Source organism: Sphaerodactylus townsendi, linkage group LG01, assembly GCF_021028975.2.
Source record: "Sphaerodactylus townsendi isolate TG3544 linkage group LG01, MPM_Stown_v2.3, whole genome shotgun sequence".
Taxonomy (NCBI): Eukaryota; Metazoa; Chordata; class Lepidosauria; order Squamata; family Sphaerodactylidae; genus Sphaerodactylus; species Sphaerodactylus townsendi.
The window spans coordinates 74,748,315-74,772,509 of record NC_059425.1 but is presented as its reverse complement, the minus strand read 5'-3'; the positions used below and the strand labels follow the sequence as shown (position 1 = coordinate 74,772,509).

Sequence of the window (24,195 nt, the reverse complement as noted above, 5' to 3'; positions counted from 1 at the left end):
AAGGTCTAACTGCATATTCCCATCTTCATCTGCTACATATGTAGAACAGGCTACAAACTCTTAAGAGAGAGAAAGGCAAACAATTCACTGTAGGCTATGGTTGCCATAAGTGATGCTACAGTTTCCGTTTATTTTAAAAAGTGCTAGTTGCTTTTTTATAGGCAGTACCTCAAGGCACAGTTTCAAAATAAGGAGCAATGCATAAACATCAAGTCTGTAGCTGTAGCTCTGTACCCAGAATGCCTTTAGAAAATACCAAGAGCATTCAGATTGCAATGCAGATGAAGCTGAGCTTCACATGGCCCTTGTGTCAGTATGGAACAGAGACCAACTCAAGCTCCAATATGGATATTATTTAATTAAAGAAAAGGCAATCTGAATTCACATACAGGAGCTGCTAACATAAAAGTGCAGAAGTTCTTGGTCTTTATCACTGCAGTGTTTCAAACACCATGTAAATAATGAGATAGCAAGGGCTATCGCAATCTTCATTAAATAAAGAATGTGCATGATATTGCATCAGTATCACAGTTAGATGATCTGTGTATTTCTGGTGACCAGTGTTCTTATGTACAATCATTCCAGTTCAGAACACATGTTCATCAGGTCTAGTTTCCTGTCTAAAAGTACCTATTCACTTTGTGTGTCTGAAGAAGCACACAAGAAACCATTTTAACTAATGAACTTGTCACAAGTCTTATTTTTGGGGCATAACGGAGATGAAGACCAAGCTGCATTTACTCATTTTTGTTGGCTATTATCTATGGACAGTTCTTAATGACAATAATTTAACTTAGCTTTCCTGATACTGTCGGTCATTCGACATGCCCAACTAGAGTTGCTCCTCAGCAGACTTTTAGCCTGTCTAGTTTCATAAATCACACCTTCTTAGCACTCAGCAGTAAGTCTTCCTAACCATCAAAATTACTTTACTGAATTAAGTTGACCTGAATTCCTATTTCTCTCCAAAGGTAATATGCTTTGTATCTGGTTGCATTATAGCATCAGTGGAGTTGAGATTTCATGTCATCATTTCCCCATAAATAACTGACAAAAGAGGATTTTAAAAACTGCTAGGAAGAAAAAAAGAGCCTCAACACATCTGCCACAAATGTCCTCAGCAAATGGTTTTAAGGAGGTTACCCTTTGCTGACTAGACTCAAATGATCTCAGCACTTGAGAAAGAGCCTGAAACTTAAAATGAGGTGTGGAGAACAGATAGAGCAGAGGCCTGAAGAAAGGTCAAGGATGTTAAGTGTGAAAAGCTGCATTTCATTTTACTTTTATAGCTGTAAGAAACCAACCCTGTCAGAATCAACTATGTCTTGTATCTCATCCTTCTTCCAAACAGTTTAGGATTAGTGAATTATTCTCCCCCCTTCAATGTTATCCTTACAACCCTGTGGACGAGGTCAAGTTGGTGTGCATAATTTCCCCACCCTTATTTCACCTTAGCAACTATTTTGTGAAGTAGATTAACCTGAGTGCAAATGATTAGGCCAAAATTGTTCAGGGCTGAGGGGGAATTTTGACCCATGTGTCCCTAATCCTAGTCCAACACTCTAACCACTATGCTACACCAAATCTCCCCAGCTCCAAAAGGTAGTACAGAATTTAGAGCTCCTTTTCTCCTCATCTCCTTCCATGCAATGCACAAGTTTTCCAGCAGTTAATTTAATGGTAGAACTGGCTACTCTGAGTACCACTGTCCCAAGCATTTACAGTATAAGTCCGGAATCATGTGACCTGGACTCACCTTATGAGAGCAAGCAAGTTGTCAAGAAGTTTCAAGACCTGCACAGAGCAAGGGTTGCGATACATAGGACTGCCGTTAGGCATGCACCCAACCACAAATCCTCCAGCCTTCGCCTCTTCCAGTGAAGTGGGCCAACGTGCACGTTTTACAACTCCCAGAATGGTGTACACACAGAAGCTTATCTAAACAGAAACAAACAGGTATCAAGAGAGTCCTTCAAACTGAGGGAAGAACTGAACAGAAAGTTGAAAGTGCCATTTTCCTTGGAAATGCAGAACTCTTAATGTTTTTACTCAATCTAAGGAGATCATTTTTTATTAGGAAAAAACATGTTCCAGAATGCATGCAAGATCATGTGTGATGAACCTCTGACAACATGTATAACCATTTTGCATCTTGGACTGAAAATTTGTGGCTCACACAGTGCAAGTCAAATAGAGGCAACAGAACATGTCATCTAATGAGCAATGTCACAGGACTGGGATTGCAACAATCTGAACAAAACATTGCTAATGCATTTAGCCTGCCTTAACCAAGAGCTCTCTTTGAGAACTTAATTTCCCCAAAGACTACTTTTCCTAAAAGTAATGGTATAGAAGTGCCCAGTTCATTAGAGTAGGCCTGGATTATGCTAGGAAGGTGGGAAGCAGGGAGAGAAAACTGGAAGATTTCATATTACTTTGCTGACATCTTACAAGCAGCCCATCTCTGACTGAAGCCATCTGCCACTTTTAGGCTTGTCAAAAGAAAAAATCAGCATCTGGCATTGTCAAATCTTGCATAAAATCATTTGCTGATGGTTCTGTCAGCAATGTAGATAAATAAGTTTTGTCATGACACTGGATTTACAATCCATACTGTGGCCTCCTTGCAAGATGGGCCCACCTTGTCCAACAGAATTGGCACATTCCAGGCTCTCTGTGATCACAGAACGAGATACCTTTTTAGAATACTTTCAAGGAACCTAGGAGATACTTTGCTGAATAAACTAATAGTGAAGTCTGTCCATGCATGCAGGAAAGAGCCTACCATATGACTGTCCCCTCTCCATTGCAATCTGATTTCTGTCAGATAATTCCTACTTACTCGTGAACGGTTGAGACCACAGGGATCTTCCATGACTGGGTCTGCTATTTTGTTATCAGCACCAACGTAATGGATAAAGTCTTCAGGATTCATTAAGACTCTGACCCACACACACAGAGAGAAAAGAAGGGAGTTAGAATGGCAAACATCTACTTCTTAGTACTAATAAATCTACATTAACCCAAATAATTATTGTGGGGAAAAGGCAGTCATTAACAATTATTACCAGTTCACACTAATGCATATTTACTTGCCATGTTTCTTTTAAGAGAACAAATATACCAAACAACAATATTAATGGGGTGTCTGCAATGGTTGGCTGATTGGTTTCTGCACAACCACTTGAAAGACTCTCCTACTCCAATTCTCAATCTAGCTCAGAAAATGTTTGCTCTGTGCTATTTCAGAAGAGCCCTGACCTGGCTAGCCTGATCTCATCAGATTTCAAAAGGTAAACAGGGTCAGTCCTGGTTAGTATTTGGATGGGAGACCACCAAGGAATTACACAGAGGCAGGAATTGGCTAGGCCACCTCCGAATGTCTGCTAACTTGAAAACCTTACAGGGTCACTGGAAGTCAGTTGTGACTTGATGGCAAAAGAAAAAAAAGTAAGAATGGTCAAAGTTCTTGCACCTTTTCATTTCTTCAGACAGCCAAAGAGTAGCAACAGGAGATATCAGCTCTTCCAAGAAAGCTTTCTGCCGGTGGTAATCCTTGAACTGGTTGCTGATAAGGACCAGGGCTTCCATAAGAGCACATTTCTCCATCTGAGTTAGGAGCAGTTCATTGGATAACAGCTGCTTCGCATGGTTATACAGCATGTCAAAGTTTGGCTAGAAGGAACAGATCCAAGGGTCAGTCAACTAAAAAATCCAAAATAGACTTACTGCCTGCATATATTCCCTCATAAAGTATTTAGAAAGAAATAACTGCCCTCTCTTAAGGAAGTGTCATAGCTGAGTTTTCTGCAGCAAATTTTATTGTATGGAAGTAAATCATGTGGTTCAATTAAGATCTTCAGATGTGCTGTTTCCCACAGCTACCATAATTGTGGAGCTCCTGTTTTAAACTCCAATGTCTCACCCTGAATCTTAGGTCTATCTTCCACATTTTCCTACATCCTTCATAAGGTACCTGGTCTCAGTGCAAGGTTTGCTAACAGCAATTGGCGTTACCATTCATAACGTCCAAATTCATACACAACTATTATCTAAATATGACTAGCAATAAGAAAGAGACATACTGATCATAGGGAGCTATAAACCACAAGCTGTAATAACTCTCAAATCCTCTAGGAATAGCCTGTATTGAAACAGTGCCATTCCTTGGGATACAAGTTCAATTAAGTACCAGGACAAGCTGAGGGTAATCCCGACACATCTTTATGATTGAAGAGCAGGCGTGTCTTCTCACATTTTTCACTGCACGGGTCCTTGGGGCCTGGGAAAGCAAACCAACAAAATGTCTAGGTTGCATTTTATTTTGTAAGCTTAAGCAGTACCAAAAATCACAGAGCTGACTTTACCTGTAGGTCATACCCATAAGATGATTCATCCAGGTGGTAAACAAAAAGATTACATCCTTGATTAGACCCATTTAAAAAGATGAAAAGCACCTTTAATACACATCCATCCTTGGAAAAGACAGCAGAGAACCAACACAAAGAATCTGCCTGACAAGCATTCTCCAGATGTTTCTGCCTGGACTTCAGAAAGTGGTAGAGCTCTTAAGATCTCCTCCAATGATGGGGAAAAGGCGAAAGATGCACAAAAACAGAGCTCTCTCACATACTGAGGCATGGACCCCACCTCAGCAAAAAGGGGATGAAATGGACCTTCCCCCTTTTCTGCAGAGAAGGAACTCATACAGCCATTGCCAACTATCATTCCCATATCGTTTCCTAGCCACAAAAAGTTCAGATTATGAAGATTCAATAGCTCAGCTCTTGGAATGCTAATTGACTGGTAGAACCCAGAGGTGATCCTAATCATAGTTATTTATGTTATAAAATTGTACTAGTTTTCATTCCTTTTTAAATACAAAAGATTTAGACAGCTGCCATTATACACTCAGACAACAGCCAATGACAGCTTTCAACTAAATACTGGAAATTTGGAATGCTGATCTTTTCCTAGAAGTTTCTAATCAACAAGGAAGTTTCTTGCTGTCTCAAATATAAAGTCACCTCTAGTTAAAGAATAAGATATATTAGAACTTCGGTCAGGACACTGAGTTTTGTTGCCCTACAGAATCAACTACTGTCTAGGACCTAACCTTCTACGCCATGTACAGACAGCACGAATATTTTACTTAAAACTCGATTTTAAAGTGTATCCAATGGGTTTTTCACTGCATTGTTCTGAGAACACTGTAAGACAAAGACTTTTTTGGTGCACAGGTTGCTAGATGCTATAAAGGAGAGCTATCAAATGACAGTTTCTTATGATGATAGATTCTGGCAAGACAGCAAAAATGTTTGGATGACTGCATCAGAATTTAAATCAAAATGGTGGTCCCTGGGTTTCTAAAGCCTGAGAACCACTGCTTTATACCCAATGTAAAATCTGCTTTGGTTGCACATGACAGAGTCAGAGTACATGCTTATAGGATAAACGCACTTTTCTGAGATACTGTTTCCATCACCACTCAGTGGTGGGCAGGAGTCAACCATATCCAACCATATCCATGTGTAGGCATGCACTAAAGATGCACACAGCTAGTATTGAAATTTATCTCCCAAGGGGAATAGTGTATTCAAGTACCTTTTTGGGATACCGAATTTTAGCCTAAAATTTCGGAACTTGGTTATGTTTTCATAAACCACTGGCTGCAACAGCACTGATAGAGCTTGCCACTGAGGCACTCTGCTTCATCATTAGCATCACAGAAATAATGTAGACTCTGTTATGATCTAACAGAGACGCTGCCTTGATATGTGGTCCTATAACAACTTTTACCAAATGTTTTAGTACAACGTGGTTCAAATGTACTGACCTTACTTTCTTCTACAACCTCAAAGGTAACAGAGGCAAAGAGCTAAGGGAACAAGAACAAAAATCACTTATCAGTAGCCATTCTTTCCCAACTGCTCAACACTGGTTATATTACAAACAACTGCACACATTCAGTAAAATGTCTTTATCGTTGTATTGTTCCTATTTCCAGTAAAACACAAGATGACTAGGATTTCATCAGGTTGCAGATACTCTTGTTTAACAGCAACAAGAGCAACACAGTATTCACATTGGGAGCAGCAGTGACGTAGTGGTTAACAGCAGATGCAGTCTAATCTGGAGAACCAAGTTTGATTCCCCACTCTGCCACTTGAGCTGTGGAGGCTTATCTGGGGAACTAGATTAACCTGTGCACTCCAACACATGCCAGCTGGGTCACAGCTCTACAGAGATCTCTCAGCCCCACCCACCTCACAGGGTGTTTGTTGTGAGGGGGGAAGGGAAAGGAGATTGTAAACCGCTTTGAGTCTCCTACAGGAGAGAAACGTGGGGTATAAATCCAAACTCTCCTTCTTCTTCTTATATGGATTCCCTGGCTAGAGAGCTTTACCATTTTTTAAACCTTTTTAGAAGTGAGGGGGAGGATAAAACAGAGAAGAGGAGACTGATAAATGCAGCCCTGAGAAGAATGGGAAGGATAGGATAAAAATGTGCTAAATAAGTAAGTCAACCAACCAAATATGCAGCTATCTAGCACAGTTTTCCTCACCATGTTGTGTGTTGTCTTGATTTAATCCACAATCTGTTAAATCTCACCAGTTTAGCAATCTAGCTGAATACCTGTTGTGGTCCAGTCACAACAGTAATATTTATAGCTTTCCTACAGCTTTTCTATAAAAAGTTCAACGGTGAGGATTGCAGAGTATTAAGTCTTAAAGCCTATTTTGTCCCAGTGATAGCGCAGCTTACCTTGGAAAGAACTTCTGGCAGGTATTCAGGCCTGTAAGTAACAAATGGAAAGAGTGCAGAGACATTAGACAGGACACAAGACAATATGAGTGGATCCTTCGTTTCAAAACTCAGAACCAACTGCAGCAGCTCTATGCCACCGGACACTGGGATTTCCTGTAACAACAGAAAGGGAAATGATCAATGGTCAACACACTGAGGCTTTGTGGAATGCCAAAATTTCTTCCCCAAGCAAACCCTGATGTCTAACTCTGTATTTTTAGATAAAAACTGACAATCCTAACAGTTGCAGAAAGGTCAACCTGATGCTACAACCATCATATCTACACTGTATTCTCTTGAAGCAAGCTCAACTGGCAGATTATGGCACGGTATTGTAAGGCCTGGAGGAGAGTTAAAAATTTAATGCTGTGGCAGGGTCTATTCGATTTTCAGGCTCATTTTGCATCATAGGTTGCCATTTTCTTTCCTGGAAAGCTGCTACAAATATGCTTCTGCAGAGTACAATAATGATAAGAGAAAATGTGTACCCACCAGGCTGAAGACTAAAAAATCACAAGAAATTTTATAGCATCATAGCAGTGTTGAAAAATTATTTCAAAGGAATTTTGTACAATACAGGCACATAGGAACACAGTAAATATATATTTTTAACACAATAACAGTAAACAGCTAGCCAGAATCTAGATAATTACTGGCCTCGTGAACCTTTAAGGCTGTTAAGCAAAGAACAGGGATTTTTTTCTCAATGCTCTAACATATAATCACGTTGGGGTCGTGCTCTGCAAAATTGTTGAGGCATAAGAAAAAACAATTTTGCAGTTTTGTAGTAGCACAGGCAGTTTTATTATTTTGTATGATTCTGCTGAACTATATGCCTTGCTTTTAATTGCTTTTCTTGAATTTCTTCAGCAAAGCATTTTTGCTTCATTTTTGGTGAGTTACTAGGGAGGGATCTGAACCTACATAGGCCAGAGTTGGTCACGTTACTGCACCAAGGCAGAGTCAGCCTTCACAAATTAAATTGTCAATTTCCCCATCTTTCATAGGAATTTTCCTACAATTTTCCTATCTTTCATTCTTCACTTTAAAAAAACCACACCTGAACATTATCTTTGAACAGGCATTTCCCAAGGAACACAAGGTAACATACAAATATTCAACCTGACTACTGCTGGCTAGTGTTCCCCAGAACTTGGTTTTTAAGAAACAACCTTGCCAGTAAGCCATCCAGAAGACAACATCTAGAGGATTTGAGCTACATACTTCCTTATCCAGAGTCCGGAACATTGGGCTAATGATGCTCTCCAAGAAAAAGGTCATAGCATCCCACTGCACGAAGGAACGGGAAAAGATGGAGCAGAGGCCTTCACCAGTTTTAGCTAGAAGAGGGAGAAAAGGAGAAAACTGAAAGACCTCTGGAGATGCAGCAACGTTTGCTCCCCCCTCCCCCCGGATAGGAATATATTATCCCACACCAGCTGACAATATAAAAGATTCCCAGGAAAATCCCACACTGTCAGGGGGATGTTATCTATGTGATTGAGATGCATTTCCAATTCTGTGTAATTGCTTAAGACCAATGAATCAATGCTGCTCTGGATAATTTGTAACCTGCCTGCTATATGTAACCACTGTTAATTCTTTCCTTGATCTTTTCTTTATGGCTTCACACGCTTTGTAGACAACTAGGCTTCCCCGGCAACTTGGACCCATGAGAAAAGAATGTTAGGAAATTAGATAAATCATGGTGACATTTACTGCACTCATGGTATGCTGCAAAGGAACCTTGAGATAAGGGAAAGGTCAAGCCTGATGTCAGCCTCCAGGTGCAGGGAAGTGTATGTGCTCTGGCATTGGGCCATACCCAGTGGTGGGATCCAAAAATTTTAGTAACAGGTTCCTATGGTGGTGAGATTCAAACTGTGGTGTAGCGCCAGTGGGGCTGGGCGGCGCACGACGGGGGCATGGCCAGGCATTCCGGGGGTGGGGCATTCCTGGGCGGGGCTGTGGCAAGGACGCAGCTGCTGCACCGGTCCTTGGGTGGGAAACGAATGCACGCAGGCGCAGGCTGCCACGCACGCCAGTGCACCTCCTGCTAGACTGCTTCAAGTTCTGCGCGCTACTGCTGAGAGGAGGGGTGTAACTAAGGCAAAAATCACGTGGCAAAATCACCAATTAGTAACCCCCTCTTGGCACACACGAATAATTAGTAACCTACTCTCGGGAACCTGTGAGAACCTGCTGGATCCCACCTCTGGTCATACCCATAATGTGAGTGTGTGTAGAGAGGAGAAATGTTGAGAGTCAGTTGGAGAGTGAAGCTTGTATATTCTGCACAGTTTGTCTTTTGTTCCTGAGAAGCAATGAGATAAAAAGCCTTCCAGATGGAAAGAAAACAACTGTCTCAGACTGCTTCTTGTTGCGGCTTATCAGACCAGGGTTGGAGTGCTTTGTGAGTGTGCTGACAAAGAATTACATCTGTTATCTCGTGGGGCAGGAAGCCGGGTGGCTCTCTCCTACTATCTGCTGCCGACCTAGAGGCACCTTAGTGCCAAAGACCGTTTTTCACAAGTTCTTTGGAAAGCGGGAGGGGGGGATTCCAGAGGGGAACAAAGGTGACTATGAACGCCAGCTTTGTCAGAACTGGCTTGGCCAAGTGGGGTGCTTCGATACCTCTTCCATAAATGCTACTGATCAATACTTCAGAGTCCATTTATTGGCTTAAGGTTCCGAGAGCTAACACACACACAGTAACCCTACTGGAGACCAGAGGGACATTTTTGCTTGAGATACAAACAAAGCAATTTATTTGAAGATAACAAGCTGAATCCTGCAATTTCTTTAAAAGCTGTTTTCAACTAAAAAGCAAACGTTTATTTAAAATGTGTCAATACTGCCCCTCAACTGAAGCTCCAAAGGTGGGTCACAGATAATCTATACACATTGAAAGAAAGACGAACAGTTCAGTTTTGGAACTCCCACTTCCCTGCTTGCTCCTGCATCTGCCAACTTGGAAACATCTAGATAAAAACTGCATTAATAAAAATTAGCTGTGCTCCACTGCTGGGAGTCCCAGTCCTCTTCCTCTTCTACTAAGAACACTTACAGTTCACGGGACCAGTATCAACAGGAGAAGAGAGTTGGTATTTCAGCCACTCCCCCGCCATCTGAAAACCAGTCCGAGGGTCCAGGCGACACGCCATCCTTATCACCTCTCCTTGCTGGGCACGGAAAGCTGCCAAGGGAATTGAACACAAAGAGCCCAGTTTGGGTGCAACCAAGGAACACTACCCACTTCTGAGAGTGGAAGAACTTTCTGCTACTAGCTCAAGTAGTACAAGTTGGAAGCTCATCATCTGCTTGGTTTAGACTTGCATGTTGAATCAGAAGTAGGAAAAAAACCCACAAATCTTGCAAAACCAAGTCTTTTACTATGGGGGTGGGGGGGTCACAGCAGGCTGCATGGGTCTTGCTGGAATCACAATTGCTGTTGCCTGCAGCTGGACCTGCACAGGATGAATTTGCAGGGATGCATTCAGGACAAGAGCTGCAGGCTTGCTATATAAGCACTACTATTTGGATGTGTTCAACAACTGTTTCGATAGGAAGTATGCGTAGGGGAAGCCCAGGTTCAGATCTCCACTCACTCCATGGAATCTGGCTGGATGGCCTTGGGCAATCACACACTCAGCCTCAACCCTCGCAACTATTTGGATGAGAGACCTCCGAGGAATACCACGCTCGTAAGGAGACTGGCAACGGAAACCACCTCCGAATGTCTCTTGTCTTGAAACCTCCCCCCTCCCACTCCCAGGTTGCCATAAGTCATTTGTGACTTGATGGGAAAAAAAGAAGCGTGGAGACTTGCAGCACATCTCATTCTTGTTCTGAATGGACCTGCTCTGGAATGGAATCTGCAATCAGCTAGTCTGTGTCCACATAAGCTTCTGTGGACTGGAGTCCCCTTCATTAGGTGCATGTCTAAAGTGTGACGGGACCGTTTCTTTTAGTGAGGTTCACTCACATTCAGTCTCCTACTTCTGTCACCACCATCCATAGCCATGCTATTCAAAGCAGCAGCTTCTTCACACAGAAGGAGCTTTAAGTGATACCGTGTTTCCCCGAAAATAAGACAGTGTCATATTAATTTTTGCTCCCCAAGATGCGCTATGTCTTATTTTCAGGGGATGTCTTGTTTTTCCACTCCACAGCTGCATGCTCTGGTGTTCTGTTCGACGGGCACGCTTCCAAACAAAAACTTTGCTACATCTTACTTTTGGGGGATGCATTATATTTAGCACTTCAGCAAAACCTCTACTACGTCTTATTTTCAGGGGATGTCTTATTTTCGGGGAAACAGGGTACTGTTCCCATTCCCTAAATAGCAAGGAGGGCCTCAGTCTCCAACTCCGCCCAGAGCCCCTTGGTGATGGGGCGGTCTACAAATCTAATAAATAAATAAATAAAATAAATAAATAACTTGACAGAAACCTCAAACACAAGCGAGTTCTTTAAGGCCGAAACCTGTAGGAATATTTGAACAGAAGATATGCTAGTGCTATCTGAAATAAAATGTGGAGGACTCTGGGCTGTCTTCAAAGGAGAAAGGAGCAACAGTGACTTACAGTTGAAAAAGTAGTTAAAATCTTCATCACTGTCGAAGTCAAAGCGAGAATATTCACAACTGGGACTGTCAGTCTTGGAAGGAAAACCCACCTGCAAAACAAAAGGGCACCAGTTTGAAGGGGAAGCCACCATACACAGTGTACCTCCCACTCTAAAATTCAGACTCCGAATAATGAGATTTAAAATAGAAATTTGCATAAATCCATTTACTGCAGAATTCTCACAGGTCCCCTAGTAAGACCCCATCACACACACACACACACACGCATGCTCTGTTTAAAGCTCCCAGAGTATAACATGGACAAAATTGGGGGGGGGGGGGGGGATGTCCTTACAGTGTCCTGTTTCATCACAGAATAAAGAATTAAAGGAACAGAATCGTCAGAGACCTGCAATTGAAGTTCACAAAACCAAAGAGCCTGGTAGAATCAGTCTACAATGGAGTTGTGAGGCACTCATGAAAGACACTGATTTAAGGAGGCAGCAGGCAGTAACACTGGCCAAATCAAGACACCAGTTGAAGAGACAAAGAGAGGAGCTTGCCCCTGGCAAAACTGCCATGTGTCACTTAAAAACTGTGGTTTGTAAGACACACATGCATGCATACATATTACCCAGTTCAGAATCAAATCCGCTTGTAGTACTGTACCTTGACTAGATTAGTCATAGATGCTCGCAGATATTTGGGGAACATAGCCAGCAACACAGGATCACGTGATAGAACTTCATGCCGAAAAAGAGCTCCCCATGTTATCTGGGTGGAAGAGCGTAAGAACTAGAGGGGAAACAAAGAATCCATCAAATTAGAAATCTCTTAACAGAAAAATGTGAAATCAGATGTTGAAAACACAACAGTGACCACTGTTGGCCTTCCCTCCTAGGCACTGATGCTACTCGAATACAAATGAAACCAAAAATTAATAGTACCAGCACTCAAAGGCCAAGACAAGAAACCCAAGAACTCCACTGCAAACTGGATCCGTATGAATGCTAGAGGGCAGAAAGTTGCATTCCAGTTTTTCAGAGTAGGAAATGGAGGAGGCTCAGGGGTCTATCAGCACAAATGCCCTCTGGGCTAAGGTTTATACTGCCCGTAAAGTTTTTCCTTAAAGAAGGGAAAGACACATAGCATTTAAAAAATGTAGCAGTATATAAATTCACCACCAGTCCTTTTTTAAAAAAACAGCAGGATCCACACAGCCCATACGGCTTTCATTCTATACTGAATTTTACCTACCTGGCTGGGATGGGTTGTGAAAGCTAAAAACGACTCAAGGTATTTCCCAAAGTTGGCTGGTGTTTCCACATCTGTGTCAGGACCCTGTTTAGAAAACAGGGGAGGTGAGGCACTGGAAGACTAGGATGGATTCAGTTGATGGACAACTATATACAAACTACACAAAAGAATACTGCCTCTAATTAACTGGGTTGCTGTTGGGTTTTTTTTTTTGCATATTTGGACTGTTCAGCCACACAGTTCAGTGCAGGGTGACTCCCACCCCCGTTGAATTTCCTAGCAGACATAGCAGAGTACAGTTCTTCATTTATCACTGTAGGCTTGATGAGCTAAACTTTTTAACAGCTACTAGTTGCCAGTCATCTCTATCCACACCTAGAAGAGTGGGGAAAAGTAGAACTACAGTTACATTTCAAAGGGGTTACCCCAGTTTATGCTTGGTTTTTTTCTATACCCCACTTTTCTCCCCAAAGCAGCATACATAGTTCTATGCTGCTCTATCCTCACAACAACCACCCTAAGAGGTAGGTTAGATTAAGAGTGACTGGTTCTATGTCACACAGCAAGCTTCAACGGCAGACGGGGGACTCGAAGCTAGGTCCCTCAGGTCCAAGTTTGATACTCAAACCACTACACCCCATTGGCTCTTGACTAACTGCTAATTTAATTTCTAAAAAGCAAGTCATCAGGATGGAAGCATGCTGAGTATCCTTGGTGTCTGACCTAAAAGTGTTGAGTTCTAATCTTGGAAATGCAAGGGATGGGTGTAGTTGATGGTGATGGAGTGGCACTTTGCATATACATGCCCCCAATGATGCCTCATTTCAGATAACTCACCACTAATGCACATAGCTGGCTGCCCAAAGAACACAGGACTTGACAAAGTCTCTTCAAGAAAACATAGTGTTTCTCCACCAGGCCTTCTCCATCTGCTGTCCTGAACAGTAAAGAAAAGGTGAGAACGTCTATGAGAAATCTTGTGGCAATAAGCTGCACAGGTGTAGCCCCATGGCGCAGAATGGTAAACTGCAATGCTGAAGTCAAAGCTCTGCTCATGACCTGAGTTCAAACCCGACAGAAGTCTGTTTCAGGTAGCCAATAAACAAAGTTGCCTAATAAAAGTTGTGATGTTGATGTCACCAGAGGTTTATCTAGGGAAAATGGAGCCCGGGGACAAAATCTGAATTTGCAGTTATTTAAGATTTGGGAAACCAGTGAGCTATGTCATCACTAAGAGGTTTCTATTTCTAAGTCAACAAGCACTCATAGCAGCAGGATTGAACTACTCACTGGGCAGCTGAGAGGATGTAGTGCATGGCAACGTCTCCAAACAAAACCATCAAAGGCTTGCGGTCCTCCAGTTTCCCCTACGCATAAAGCAAAAGAACTCTTTACCATAGCATAGAAAAAGAACTCTTCAACAGCAATGAGGAAACAAAAGATGTTGATCACTGACACCAGGTACCTTCTTTTGCAAATATGCAGAAGATGGTCACTAAGGTAATCCCATTTTTCTCCATCCACTTGACGCAAACAGACACTATCAAATGCAAGCAGGCAGCACTGTAAGGGTCGGTCAAAAGATAGGCTTAGAAAATGTCATCTTTCCAAACAGTCAGGCCCTTGATGAGTTGCCAAACTGGGTCAGGGCGAAGCAGCACAATCCAAAAGAAAAGCTTTAATAGGCAAGATAAAGCTTGATGGCCTTATGCTTCCTCTTGGATTATACCAGACACTGATTTATATGCTACAGACCTAAGACCAAAGCCAGACTAAACAGGCATCACATCCAATAAGTATAAAGTTAAGGCCACAAAATCTTATTCAAGATTAGGACTTCTCTACAGAAATGCATACTACCTCAAAACCACCCAATGGGGATTCCAGTGAAAACTTAAACTTCTGCCCCCATAGAACAGAACTCCCTGCCACGTGAGATTAGTCTGGCTTCCTTATCAAATCCCACCCAGCCTACAGAGCCTCCGAGTAAGCATTTTTATTCCTGTTTTTCAGTTTCACTATTACTTTATTATGATTTTTTTGCTTGTCATTTTGTAACTTTGTATCTTTGGTGAGCTGCACTGGACAGAAAAGGCATGGAGCAACAGCATATTCACCTACCAACTAAATAAATATTTATTTCAGTAAGACACAGTCAAGTTACATAATCTCATGACTGTGTACTTACACTAGCAGTATAGCCTGTTGTATGAACAAATACAATGGGCTCTAGAAAACTGCTGGTGGGTTAACGGCACCCAACAAGGGGGCCAACCCCTACTGCCTTTCTTCCTCACTTGGCCCCGGATCACCAGCTCCCTCCTCCTCCTGTTCCTGGATGCCTGCTTCTCTTCCTGGACTCCTGTATTGCCACACAACAGTTAACGGTAAGGCTGTGGCCACCAGTAGTCGCAACCCTACTACGGGGAGCAGCTGGCACCTGCTCCTCCTCAAGCAGATACAGATAGTACTGTGACGTTAGCTATTCAGCAGTGGGGAAGAAGGGTGAACACATGAGAGAGTGAGTAACCGCCACATTCCACTGTTTCGTTTGTGTTGTTTTTACCTGTTCTATATCAGCCATATCCCCAAGCTGTGTGTGTGTGGTGATTGGCTGGAAGTGAGTCATCGCCACCACAGCTAGCCTTTTATATAACAGAATATCCTCCTATCATCCTTGAGTTTGATTTACCTTACAAAATGGCTGTAGTCAAGACTATTGCTAATGTGATGTGAGTGTCTGGAGAGGAAGATAAAATATTAATGTAATGGGAAGGAAGGTGCTGAATGAAGAAGGATGCTGAACTGCCAGTTCTGCTTTGCAATCCCCAAAATTATGCTTAGTGAGCACTACAAGTCTTGCCATCTGTCTGTGTTGAAGTCCACTGACAAAAATAAGGTGAAGTTCACACAGCAGCATTTACGCACTTAACAGATGTTGAAGTCCACTGACAAAAATAAGGTGAAGTTCACACAGCAGCATTTAAGCACTTAACAGATGTTTATTATTCTTCGTAAGAACTTTTGTCTTTGATTATTTTAATAAAAGCGTTTAAATAAATGGTGCTGGACTATCTTAAATGGCATCCTAGCTGCTGTAGACCTTGGGAGGGCGAAGGTGGAATTCAGCACCTTTCAGCGCAGCTCTGTGCAGGAATTAAACAAGGTACTAATAAATGTTAATGACAATTATAAAATAAAAACTTTTTAAAAGGAACAGAAGTACATCAATAAATGAAGCGATTCCCTGGCACAGCAGAGCGCTGGATACCATACTGCTCCCTGTAAAACAGCACGACCACTAAGTAGCTTGATTATTGCAGATGTCTGGTGCATAGGATTGTATGAACACTCTCCTGAACACTACTTGTCATCCATTCCAAGCTCTACCCAGAACCTTAGATGTCTGAACTGGCACTGATTTCAATTCTTTACCAATCAAACAAACTAAGCCTCAGCTACTATGCAATAAGAATAAATCCAAGGAGGAAAGAGGAATAGTCAAGCAGCATGCGCTGATGTGGGAAGAGAGGAGATCCAAGAGGAACTTACTTTCCTGCTGACTACAATCAAGAGGCACTCTGCTGCTCCCACTTGGAGCTCTGGCTCATTCAGGAGAAGGCATAGCATTTCTAAGAGCTTGCAATTATCTGCTGTGATATGATTCATAGCCACCCAATCGATGTAGCCAGCCAGAGTGTTCAGTGCTGCTATTCCCACTCGACAGTTTGCTTGTGCCTGTGAACAGATGGAAGTTGAAGGGTCACACACATAGAGAATTTTGCTCTATCTACTTGGCACAGGAACTCATTAATACATTGGCACTACTGGTAGCTGAACAGGCTGAAAACAAATTAAAAGGTAAACAACGAATGTCATTTTTGTACAAATCTGCCAGGTTTTGACCTGGGCACAAGCCAAAGAATACCCGTAGCATCTTATTTTCCCTTCAAAGGAACTAAACTAAGAAATGCAATCAGAGCAGTTTTCTGAAAGTAAGACTTGAAAAACCAGTTCAGGAAGGGTTCAGTTCACCTTCTAACTCTATAATTTCAGGAACTCCCCCCCATCTGTCAAAATAAGAATTTCCTCACTTTCTTTACAATTAACTCACTGAAGTTAAGAACTAATGTATATGGCTGGCAGCAGCTTAGGGACAAAACTGACTACTAGCTTCTGAACACTACGATTTGTAGAAAGTTTTGCACTGCTCCTTCTGGCTTTGCTTACCTTTGGTTCCTGAGATGCATCCATCTTCTGGAAAAGAGAACAAAGAGTGAGTGAGCTTCTGTAGCGTGCTTCTGCTTTGTCCCGCTAGAACTGATCTATGGGATATTTCAACAGATCCATCCACGGTTGTGAAAACTGAACATGCACAAATAAGCTATATTTCAACCTCAGTGCTGTTTTTAGTTCACAGGCTGAAGTGAGTTGAAAGAGGTTCAACTGCTCTTCAGCAAGACTCAACACAGCACATGCAATCCTATAAACAGTGGCAAGAGGCCACCTCTGAGGGACGGAATTCACAGTTCCACAGAGAACGCTTTGAGCCACTTCAACAAATTATATAAACATGATGCACCATTGCATTAGATTCGTAATGTGCAAGAGTCACAGATACATGGTTTGAAGAATGAGTACACTGGTATGGAAGACATGTATCCATGCTATGAAGCTAGCAACTGACCCATGTTCCTTTCCACATGTATAAAAGTGCATGTTTTTATCCTATAGTGTGAGAAGCTGCCCACAGTGACACGTTGGTGAGCCATGATTCTCAGAAGGAGTGCCTGGAGCCCCACTAATGTTCTTTGTTCATATAAACAGCAGCTGTTATTCAGGATAGCAGCTTCTTAAGCTTCTATCAACAATCCTTGCCATACACGCTAAAACAACACAGACTACAACACCATCTGTAAAAAAGAACTAATAAATACTAAATTAAAATGATATATTTCTACTTGAACCAATTTTTAGTATAGCTAAACAACCTTTTCACATTACATGACCTTAACCATTCCACGCATAAAAATGTTGCCCTTTAAACTTTTTTGTTTGTTTGAAGGATTTCAGTGCAGATTTGTTAAGGGAATATGACAGAAAGCTTCTGCACCTCATAACAGCTAAGTAAAAGGGATAATTTTAGCAAGACGAGCTTTTCTAATAAGAGACAGCAGCAAGAACCTGCAGAAATTCCCCCTTTTATTCAGTCATCAACTGCTTTGGTTCAACCAACATAACCAATTAACAGAACATTATGGTGCAGTTACCTTTCTTCTAATCAATCCAATGATCTGAGATGAAACAAATAAACAGTAAAGCCTGTAAAAATTGGAGAACCTGCAGATCTCACTGCCTGTTACCATCCCTAGGGGATTCATATATATTCTGCAATGCATACAAGCCATCCCACAAGTAAGCAATCTTATCATAGTCCCAAATAATATTTCTAATGGTGCACTTTTTCACCTTTCTTGTGTGTGAAGATAGTAAAAACCCCTCTGCCATAGAGGTTTTTACCTTCAAAACTTCACACTGCCACTTCCATAACTGAACAAGCTCATGTTCCAAACACATGGGTCTTCACTCACTCAGCCATCCAACACAGATTGATAACTCTTAACAGTAAATCACCCCATGTATGTATGGGTAATGTGAGAGTACAACATGCTGGGTAACAGCCTCCCCATAAACATAACATGTCACACTGATAGCCAGGAAACCTGACCCTCAAGGATTACCCTACTCATAAACAACTGAAATGTTGTGCTAACCTGAGGGCATCTTGTTCCTTGAGCACTTCAACCTTGCCAATTAAGAGGATTCCACAATTAGCAAATGTAACTATAGTTTCAATCCCCTGCCTCATTTCATGCCTCGTTCAATTAAGCATGTTTAGTCAGAGATAACGTGCACTGATGCTAGTATACTTCTGAGTAAGCCTGGCTGGGTTCAGACTAATTGATGTAACCACTCCCAATCCTTTTCTTTTTAAGTTAAAATTGATGAGGCTTTATGCAAGGGTCCTTGTGGACAATATGCCAATGAATCAAGACTGATTTGTTTCTTCTTGCAAGTAAGTTGTCGTCTTCTAACTCTGATTGACTGACCTCAAAATTTAATACCAAAACAAATTAGAAAAAGGAAATCCAAAGCAACGTATTGAATATAAAAATTAGATTTGTTATTGAATCATCTTGTCTTTTCAAATTTGTTTCACTTTTCTGGGGAGAGCCCATGGTCTGAAAAAAGCACTTGCTCTGATATACTTTTGATTCAATCAATACTAATTTCTACAGTTCTACTTTTAAGACTAAGTGGGTTGGGGGATTGCATCAAAGAAACAGATCTACAGGCACCAGAAAACTGGAATCACATCATCCAATAATAAGGGCCTCATACAGCTAAAAAACTACCCAGCAACTATGGATAGTCAATGGGTGTTCTTGGATCCTGAGGCTTTTTCTGGTCAACCTACATGGTTCCTTGCTTGAAATGTAACCCTGAAATGCAGCAACAGAACTGATGTCCCACTCTTGCAGCTAATAGCTCCTGAAAGTCTGAAGGTTTCCTGCACTAACTGAACCAGTGGAAATTAGTCTCTTACCATGCGTCGGTATTTGTTAACATTTTGCTGAAGGGTGTTGAGTAGAAAAGTAAAGATCTTCTCCATGTTTTGCGTGAGAGTTTGCTGGATGTCTCGTCGTCGCTGGGCTGGTACTGTCTGAAAGGTCACTACATCTTCCGCCAAGCGCAGAAGAATAAACATCACCAGCTCTGTCTGGGTTTCCTAAAGTTCCAAAAAAGAAAACAAAACATGCCCCCGCCCCCCCATACATTATATTAACCTTGAAGTCTTCAGAGGACAGTGAGCACATATTGCACATGAGTAGTCCCACTATAACATCCACACACCCACAAACCCTTGGATAATTTTATAAAGGTACTACTGTAATCTGATAGTAAGATGCATGTCATACCCCTAGCTTGGAGAGTGTGTCCAGTTCATCCAACATGTCAGGCCAATGCTGGGGCCATTCGCGTTTGATCATCTCCACGACAATGCGCGAGAGAACATCCTTTATATGACTTTCTTCCTCTAAAGTATTCTGGGTACCCTGTGAATGAAAAACTGGAAGAATTACGAAATGGAAAATGGCTGCCCTGGATAATCCAATACTTACTTTACAGCAAAAGTTCATTATCATATAACAAGAATAAGAAAAAGGTTGAATGAAGTCATGCAAATATGCCCATCAAAACTCAAGTGACTCCCTGTACCAAGAAAACTATCACTTTAATTAAAATGTATTTTTAAATGTACCTGAATGGGACAATTTAAACCCAGAAAGAACAGGTTATTAAGCATAAAGAAAATCTGGCATTCAATAAATATTCTGAGAATTACAAACAATATTCTCTCCAGAAGTGGTAGCTAAAGTACTGAAATGACCCCCTCCCATAAGGTTTGCTAACTGACTCTCACAAACAATGCCATGTCCTGCCTCTTCTAATATATAGAGATTATCTCAACAACACAGGCAAGAAAACTGTGATGTAGCAATTTAATGTTATAAACAGACAAACTCACACTGGATATCAGTCCCATGACATTGTTCATCAAATAGACTTTCTCAAGCCGACCCATACTGTTCCATCGGAACCTGCCAAATAACAAAGAAGGCAACAATCTTCAAGAGGTTCTGCAAAGCCATTTTCGTTTCCAGGGCTTTTAATGGGGTATAGATTCCAGGCCCATTTTTCAGGGGAGGGTGGTGGTGAGGGAGGTTATCTGAATATTTATTTGTTGGTTTTAAATTATGTTTTATCACCTCAAGTCATGAGAAAAGGGGGTATTTAAAAATGTTAAATAAATAAATAAATCAGTCCATCAAGAACTGGTAAAAATATATAGGTGATTTCTGTTAGTATGGAAAGGGTAAAAGAGAAGATGAAGAGAAACTGTCTCGAAGTACCCATTTCCTTATGGAAACGCTTAAACAATAGGATGAAACAGGTCATAGATGATGGTTTAGTGCATCTAAACAGATGGTTTAGTGCATCAGCAGCTAAACTGAAGAACTGGGCTGGAGTCAATATTATGTATGCAAAGAATAAGGAAGTGCTGAAGTGGCAAATAGAATATGGAATTTCTAGATTATTCAACAAAGAGGTCAGTCTGCTAACACAGAACTAATGAACATAAATGCCTTCCTCAAGTTGATACAACACCCACCTTTTCCTCCTACTTCCCTATAATGAAATTTGCCATGTCACCCCTGCAGACTGCCATAATGCTTTTTCACTAAACTTCAATAATTACATATAAAACCTACAAAGCACAGTTAAGCAGAACAGAGAGTTAGAAACAGAATTCTTCACAACAGGACCAAAAATTATATTGCTTGCTACCGGTAACCCTGTTTTCACACAAGAAGATCCCCCACATTCCTTGGCATCTTTGGCCTAGCCTGACAGGGTCTTTTTTTAATCTTCTACAAGCTAAGTTGACAGTTATATTGATTACCCTGCAGCCTGGGGAGTTTCCTTTTCAACCCCATCAGATTTCAGAGTAGAGTCTAACAGCCCAATCCAGATGCGGGGAGGGAGCAGAATGGCACCAATGCTTTGCCCTCCAGGCTGGTATAAACAGCACTTAAGCTGGCCAGGAGGGCAAATAAGGACATGGGCCTGACTCAGACAGTTCCTCCATGGAGAGTTTTGATAGGCTGGTAAGTCTATTTTCCCCCATGGAGAGTTTTGATAGGATGGTAAGTCTATTTTCCCCCATGGAGGGTTTTGTTTCTTCTGCCTCCCTGAACTGTCCGAAAGCCCTGTGGAGGATATGGGTTCCACTGTTCAAGTTTTCCCTTCAAGCCTGCTTTTGATCATTTAATTCAAAAGTTTGGATAAGGTGGTTAAGGCTCCTGTCAAAGAAATTAACATCGATCCATCTAGACTCCTCTGACAACTTGACAAATGGCATATTAAAATTGAGATGCAGGTTCCCTTTAGTTATCACACAGATCACCAAAAATGTATCTCCCCCTTCCTGGGATGATATTCTAGGATTTTATTGCTTATGCACATGTGTGTGTGTTGTTCAAACAGCACATTTTATCCTTTTACAGCACTTACCAAGTTCGATCATACATGAATAAATAATCAAAGATTATTATTACTGATAATCGAGGAGGAAGGGATATGGTTCAGCTGCAGAGAGCATCTGCTTTGCATGCAGAACATTTCAGGTTCAATCCCTGACATCTCTATTTAAAGGGATGGGATAGAAGATAATGAAAATGATCTTGGCCTGGGATTCTGGCAGTCAGAGCAAACGATACTGAGCTTGACTGACCAATTAACTGATGCAGTATAAAGTAGCTAGATATGTTTGTGTGGGTGTGACTGTATTTAGGCAAGTGGAACTCGTAAAAGTTGCAATACCGAGTAAACAAACTCCCTTACTTTACCACGTGCTCCAAGATCTGAAGACCAAAGTGTCGGACAATAGCAGTCTGGGTTTTCTCTGCCAGCTTCAGTCCACAGGGAACACATATTGGACACTTCTCCTTAAACTCTTCACAGAACTGAAAAAGGAGAAAGGAAAGGGGGGAAAACTACAATAATGTAGAAGTAGACACATGAGAGGGTTCTGGACTGTGAGGTAAAGAAAATACACATGAACCCCCGCAGTTCTTTTTGAAAAGGTAGCAAAAACATGTGGCTTGGTTATGCAGAAAGGTATGTGATACTGCACTGAGAGCTAACTTGTTTTACACTCAGAAGTACAGTATGGTTCTGAAGAACAAACTACAGCTGATGTAGCTATACTCCAACAAATCTTACTATTATTACCAGATTTTTTTCACTATCTACTGCAATGCATGCAAACCTCTAGACATATACCCCAAATGTTTTGCAGGAACTAAATGCGTTAAGGGGACAAATGCTGAACACGAGTGCAACTTTCTTATTGTTGGCAGTCTCTTGGTAATTTCTACACTCACACTAGAATTTCCTGTAGTGGTTAAAGTACTGGACTACCATATCACATCAGCCCCCAGCAAAAACATTGTAAACATTTTAACACAACCTAGAGTTGTCTCTTTCTGTCCTACCTGAGATCCTGTGCTTGTTATATAGAGGAATTGCCTGACAAGCAGAAATTCAACCTGCACATGGATGGTAGGATCTTCTCTAAAGCATTTTTGTCAGGGCAGCTTTGACCTCACAGAGGCCCTGGCAGAGTGTGTGTGCGGCAGTCATAAAATCAAACTGCTACTCCTTTAAAGTCTCGTGTCTTCCTTTTGCATTAGTATGGTTCATTTTACAGGCACTTCTTATGCTCTCAGTCAGCACCAAAGTAATGGTATGTTATTTTGTTTCCACTCTCCTGCTCTTCCTTATGGAAAGCCAGCCGTGCGGACTGCTTAACCTGCACAGGCCCCACAAACCACGCTACCGGCCACGTGGACCAATGCGACGGGATGGGAGGGGGGCATCATGGTCTGGTGTGCCGTGTTACAGCAGAAGATGATTTAAAGGGAGCCTGCGGGCTTCCCCTCTCAAAAACCACACGACTGCTGGAGAAGAACCGTGCGAGTTGCACGTTTTTAAATCCAGCAACCTGTGCATGCCGATGCTAATGTGCCTGAGGCAATGCTCATGTTGTCGGATATCCAGAGCTACTGGCCATGTGCTTGTGCTGGGATCCGAAGGACATTCCTACAGAAAGGGTTGGGAAACAGGTGGAGCCCCCCAGAACAGCTCCCCCACAGTACCTTGAGAGCTTCCAGACGGTATCTCTGCGAGGAGGCCGGGTCCATCATCACCGTCACCGCCTTCACCAACTGCTCGCAGAGACTGCTCACCTGGTCCCCAGACATGTTGCGGGGAAGAGAGGAGGGAAGCGGCCGTTGCCCCGGGCAACCAGGCACGGGAAAAGCGAGGGGAGCAACGCCGCGACGAGACCAGGGAACCACAGGGACGTATTGCGCAGGCGCCAATTACGAGGCAACCTATTTATTTAGCCTTTTTCGAAGCTCCAGAGAGAATCAAACGCCGCTCTATGGAACGTCACACGCAAGGGGGGGGGGGCGAGCCGTGAATCCCAAGGCCGACTCTCTGAGCATGCGCAGTAACGATGACCTCGGTTCCTCGATGGAGTGGACCAATGGCAACACGACGTCCCGAAATCCCATAATGTTAGAAAGAGAAGAGTAAGGCACGCCCCTTGGTTTCCTGTGGGTTTTTAAAGAGCCCAGTTTTTCACCGATAGAGTGAATAATACAAAATGTTTATAAAATACAAAGTATTTATAAAATACAAAGTGTTTATAAAAATGAGCGGAGTATGATGTGTCTCAAGTCAGTAGAGATCTGTTTTTCGGTTTGGAGTGTGGGAAATTGTAGCCTGTGACATATTTTATGTTGGGATCTTTTCTTCCGCTGCCTGATTTTGGTATGACTGTGTATTAGGATTACCAGTTACCCCGGCCACCAGCAGAGAAGGGGGTGGAGTAGGGTTGCCAGCTCAAGGATGGGTAGCTCAATGGTTCATTT

General features: G+C 42.1%; 1 protein-coding gene across 3 annotated transcripts in view; it reads right to left on the bottom strand.

The window, feature by feature from the left end:
- Positions 1 to 23,725, bottom strand: part of XPO5 (exportin 5) — a 39,497-nt gene extending 15,772 nt beyond the window's left edge. For all 3 annotated transcript variants that reach the window (XM_048483638.1, XM_048483646.1, XM_048483655.1), the window contains exons 1-20: positions 23,416 to 23,725; positions 22,100 to 22,221; positions 20,223 to 20,295; positions 19,612 to 19,749; positions 19,239 to 19,421; positions 16,862 to 16,888; positions 16,184 to 16,369; positions 13,922 to 13,998; positions 13,469 to 13,568; positions 12,632 to 12,715; positions 12,044 to 12,169; positions 11,394 to 11,484; positions 9,875 to 10,003; positions 8,032 to 8,147; positions 6,766 to 6,921; positions 5,837 to 5,878; positions 4,193 to 4,282; positions 3,476 to 3,675; positions 2,843 to 2,942; positions 1,757 to 1,938 (exon numbers count right to left, since the gene is read on the bottom strand). In XM_048483638.1, coding sequence (XP_048339595.1) covers positions 1,757 to 1,938; positions 2,843 to 2,942; positions 3,476 to 3,675; positions 4,193 to 4,282; positions 5,837 to 5,878; positions 6,766 to 6,921; positions 8,032 to 8,147; positions 9,875 to 10,003; positions 11,394 to 11,484; positions 12,044 to 12,169; positions 12,632 to 12,715; positions 13,469 to 13,568; positions 13,922 to 13,998; positions 16,184 to 16,369; positions 16,862 to 16,888; positions 19,239 to 19,421; positions 19,612 to 19,749; positions 20,223 to 20,295; positions 22,100 to 22,221; positions 23,416 to 23,520 — 2,327 coding nt within the window. In that variant the 5' untranslated portion in view covers positions 23,521 to 23,725. The remainder of the gene's footprint in view (positions 1 to 1,756; positions 1,939 to 2,842; positions 2,943 to 3,475; positions 3,676 to 4,192; positions 4,283 to 5,836; positions 5,879 to 6,765; positions 6,922 to 8,031; positions 8,148 to 9,874; positions 10,004 to 11,393; positions 11,485 to 12,043; positions 12,170 to 12,631; positions 12,716 to 13,468; positions 13,569 to 13,921; positions 13,999 to 16,183; positions 16,370 to 16,861; positions 16,889 to 19,238; positions 19,422 to 19,611; positions 19,750 to 20,222; positions 20,296 to 22,099; positions 22,222 to 23,415) is intronic.
- Between the last annotated feature and the right edge of the window lie 470 nt (positions 23,726 to 24,195).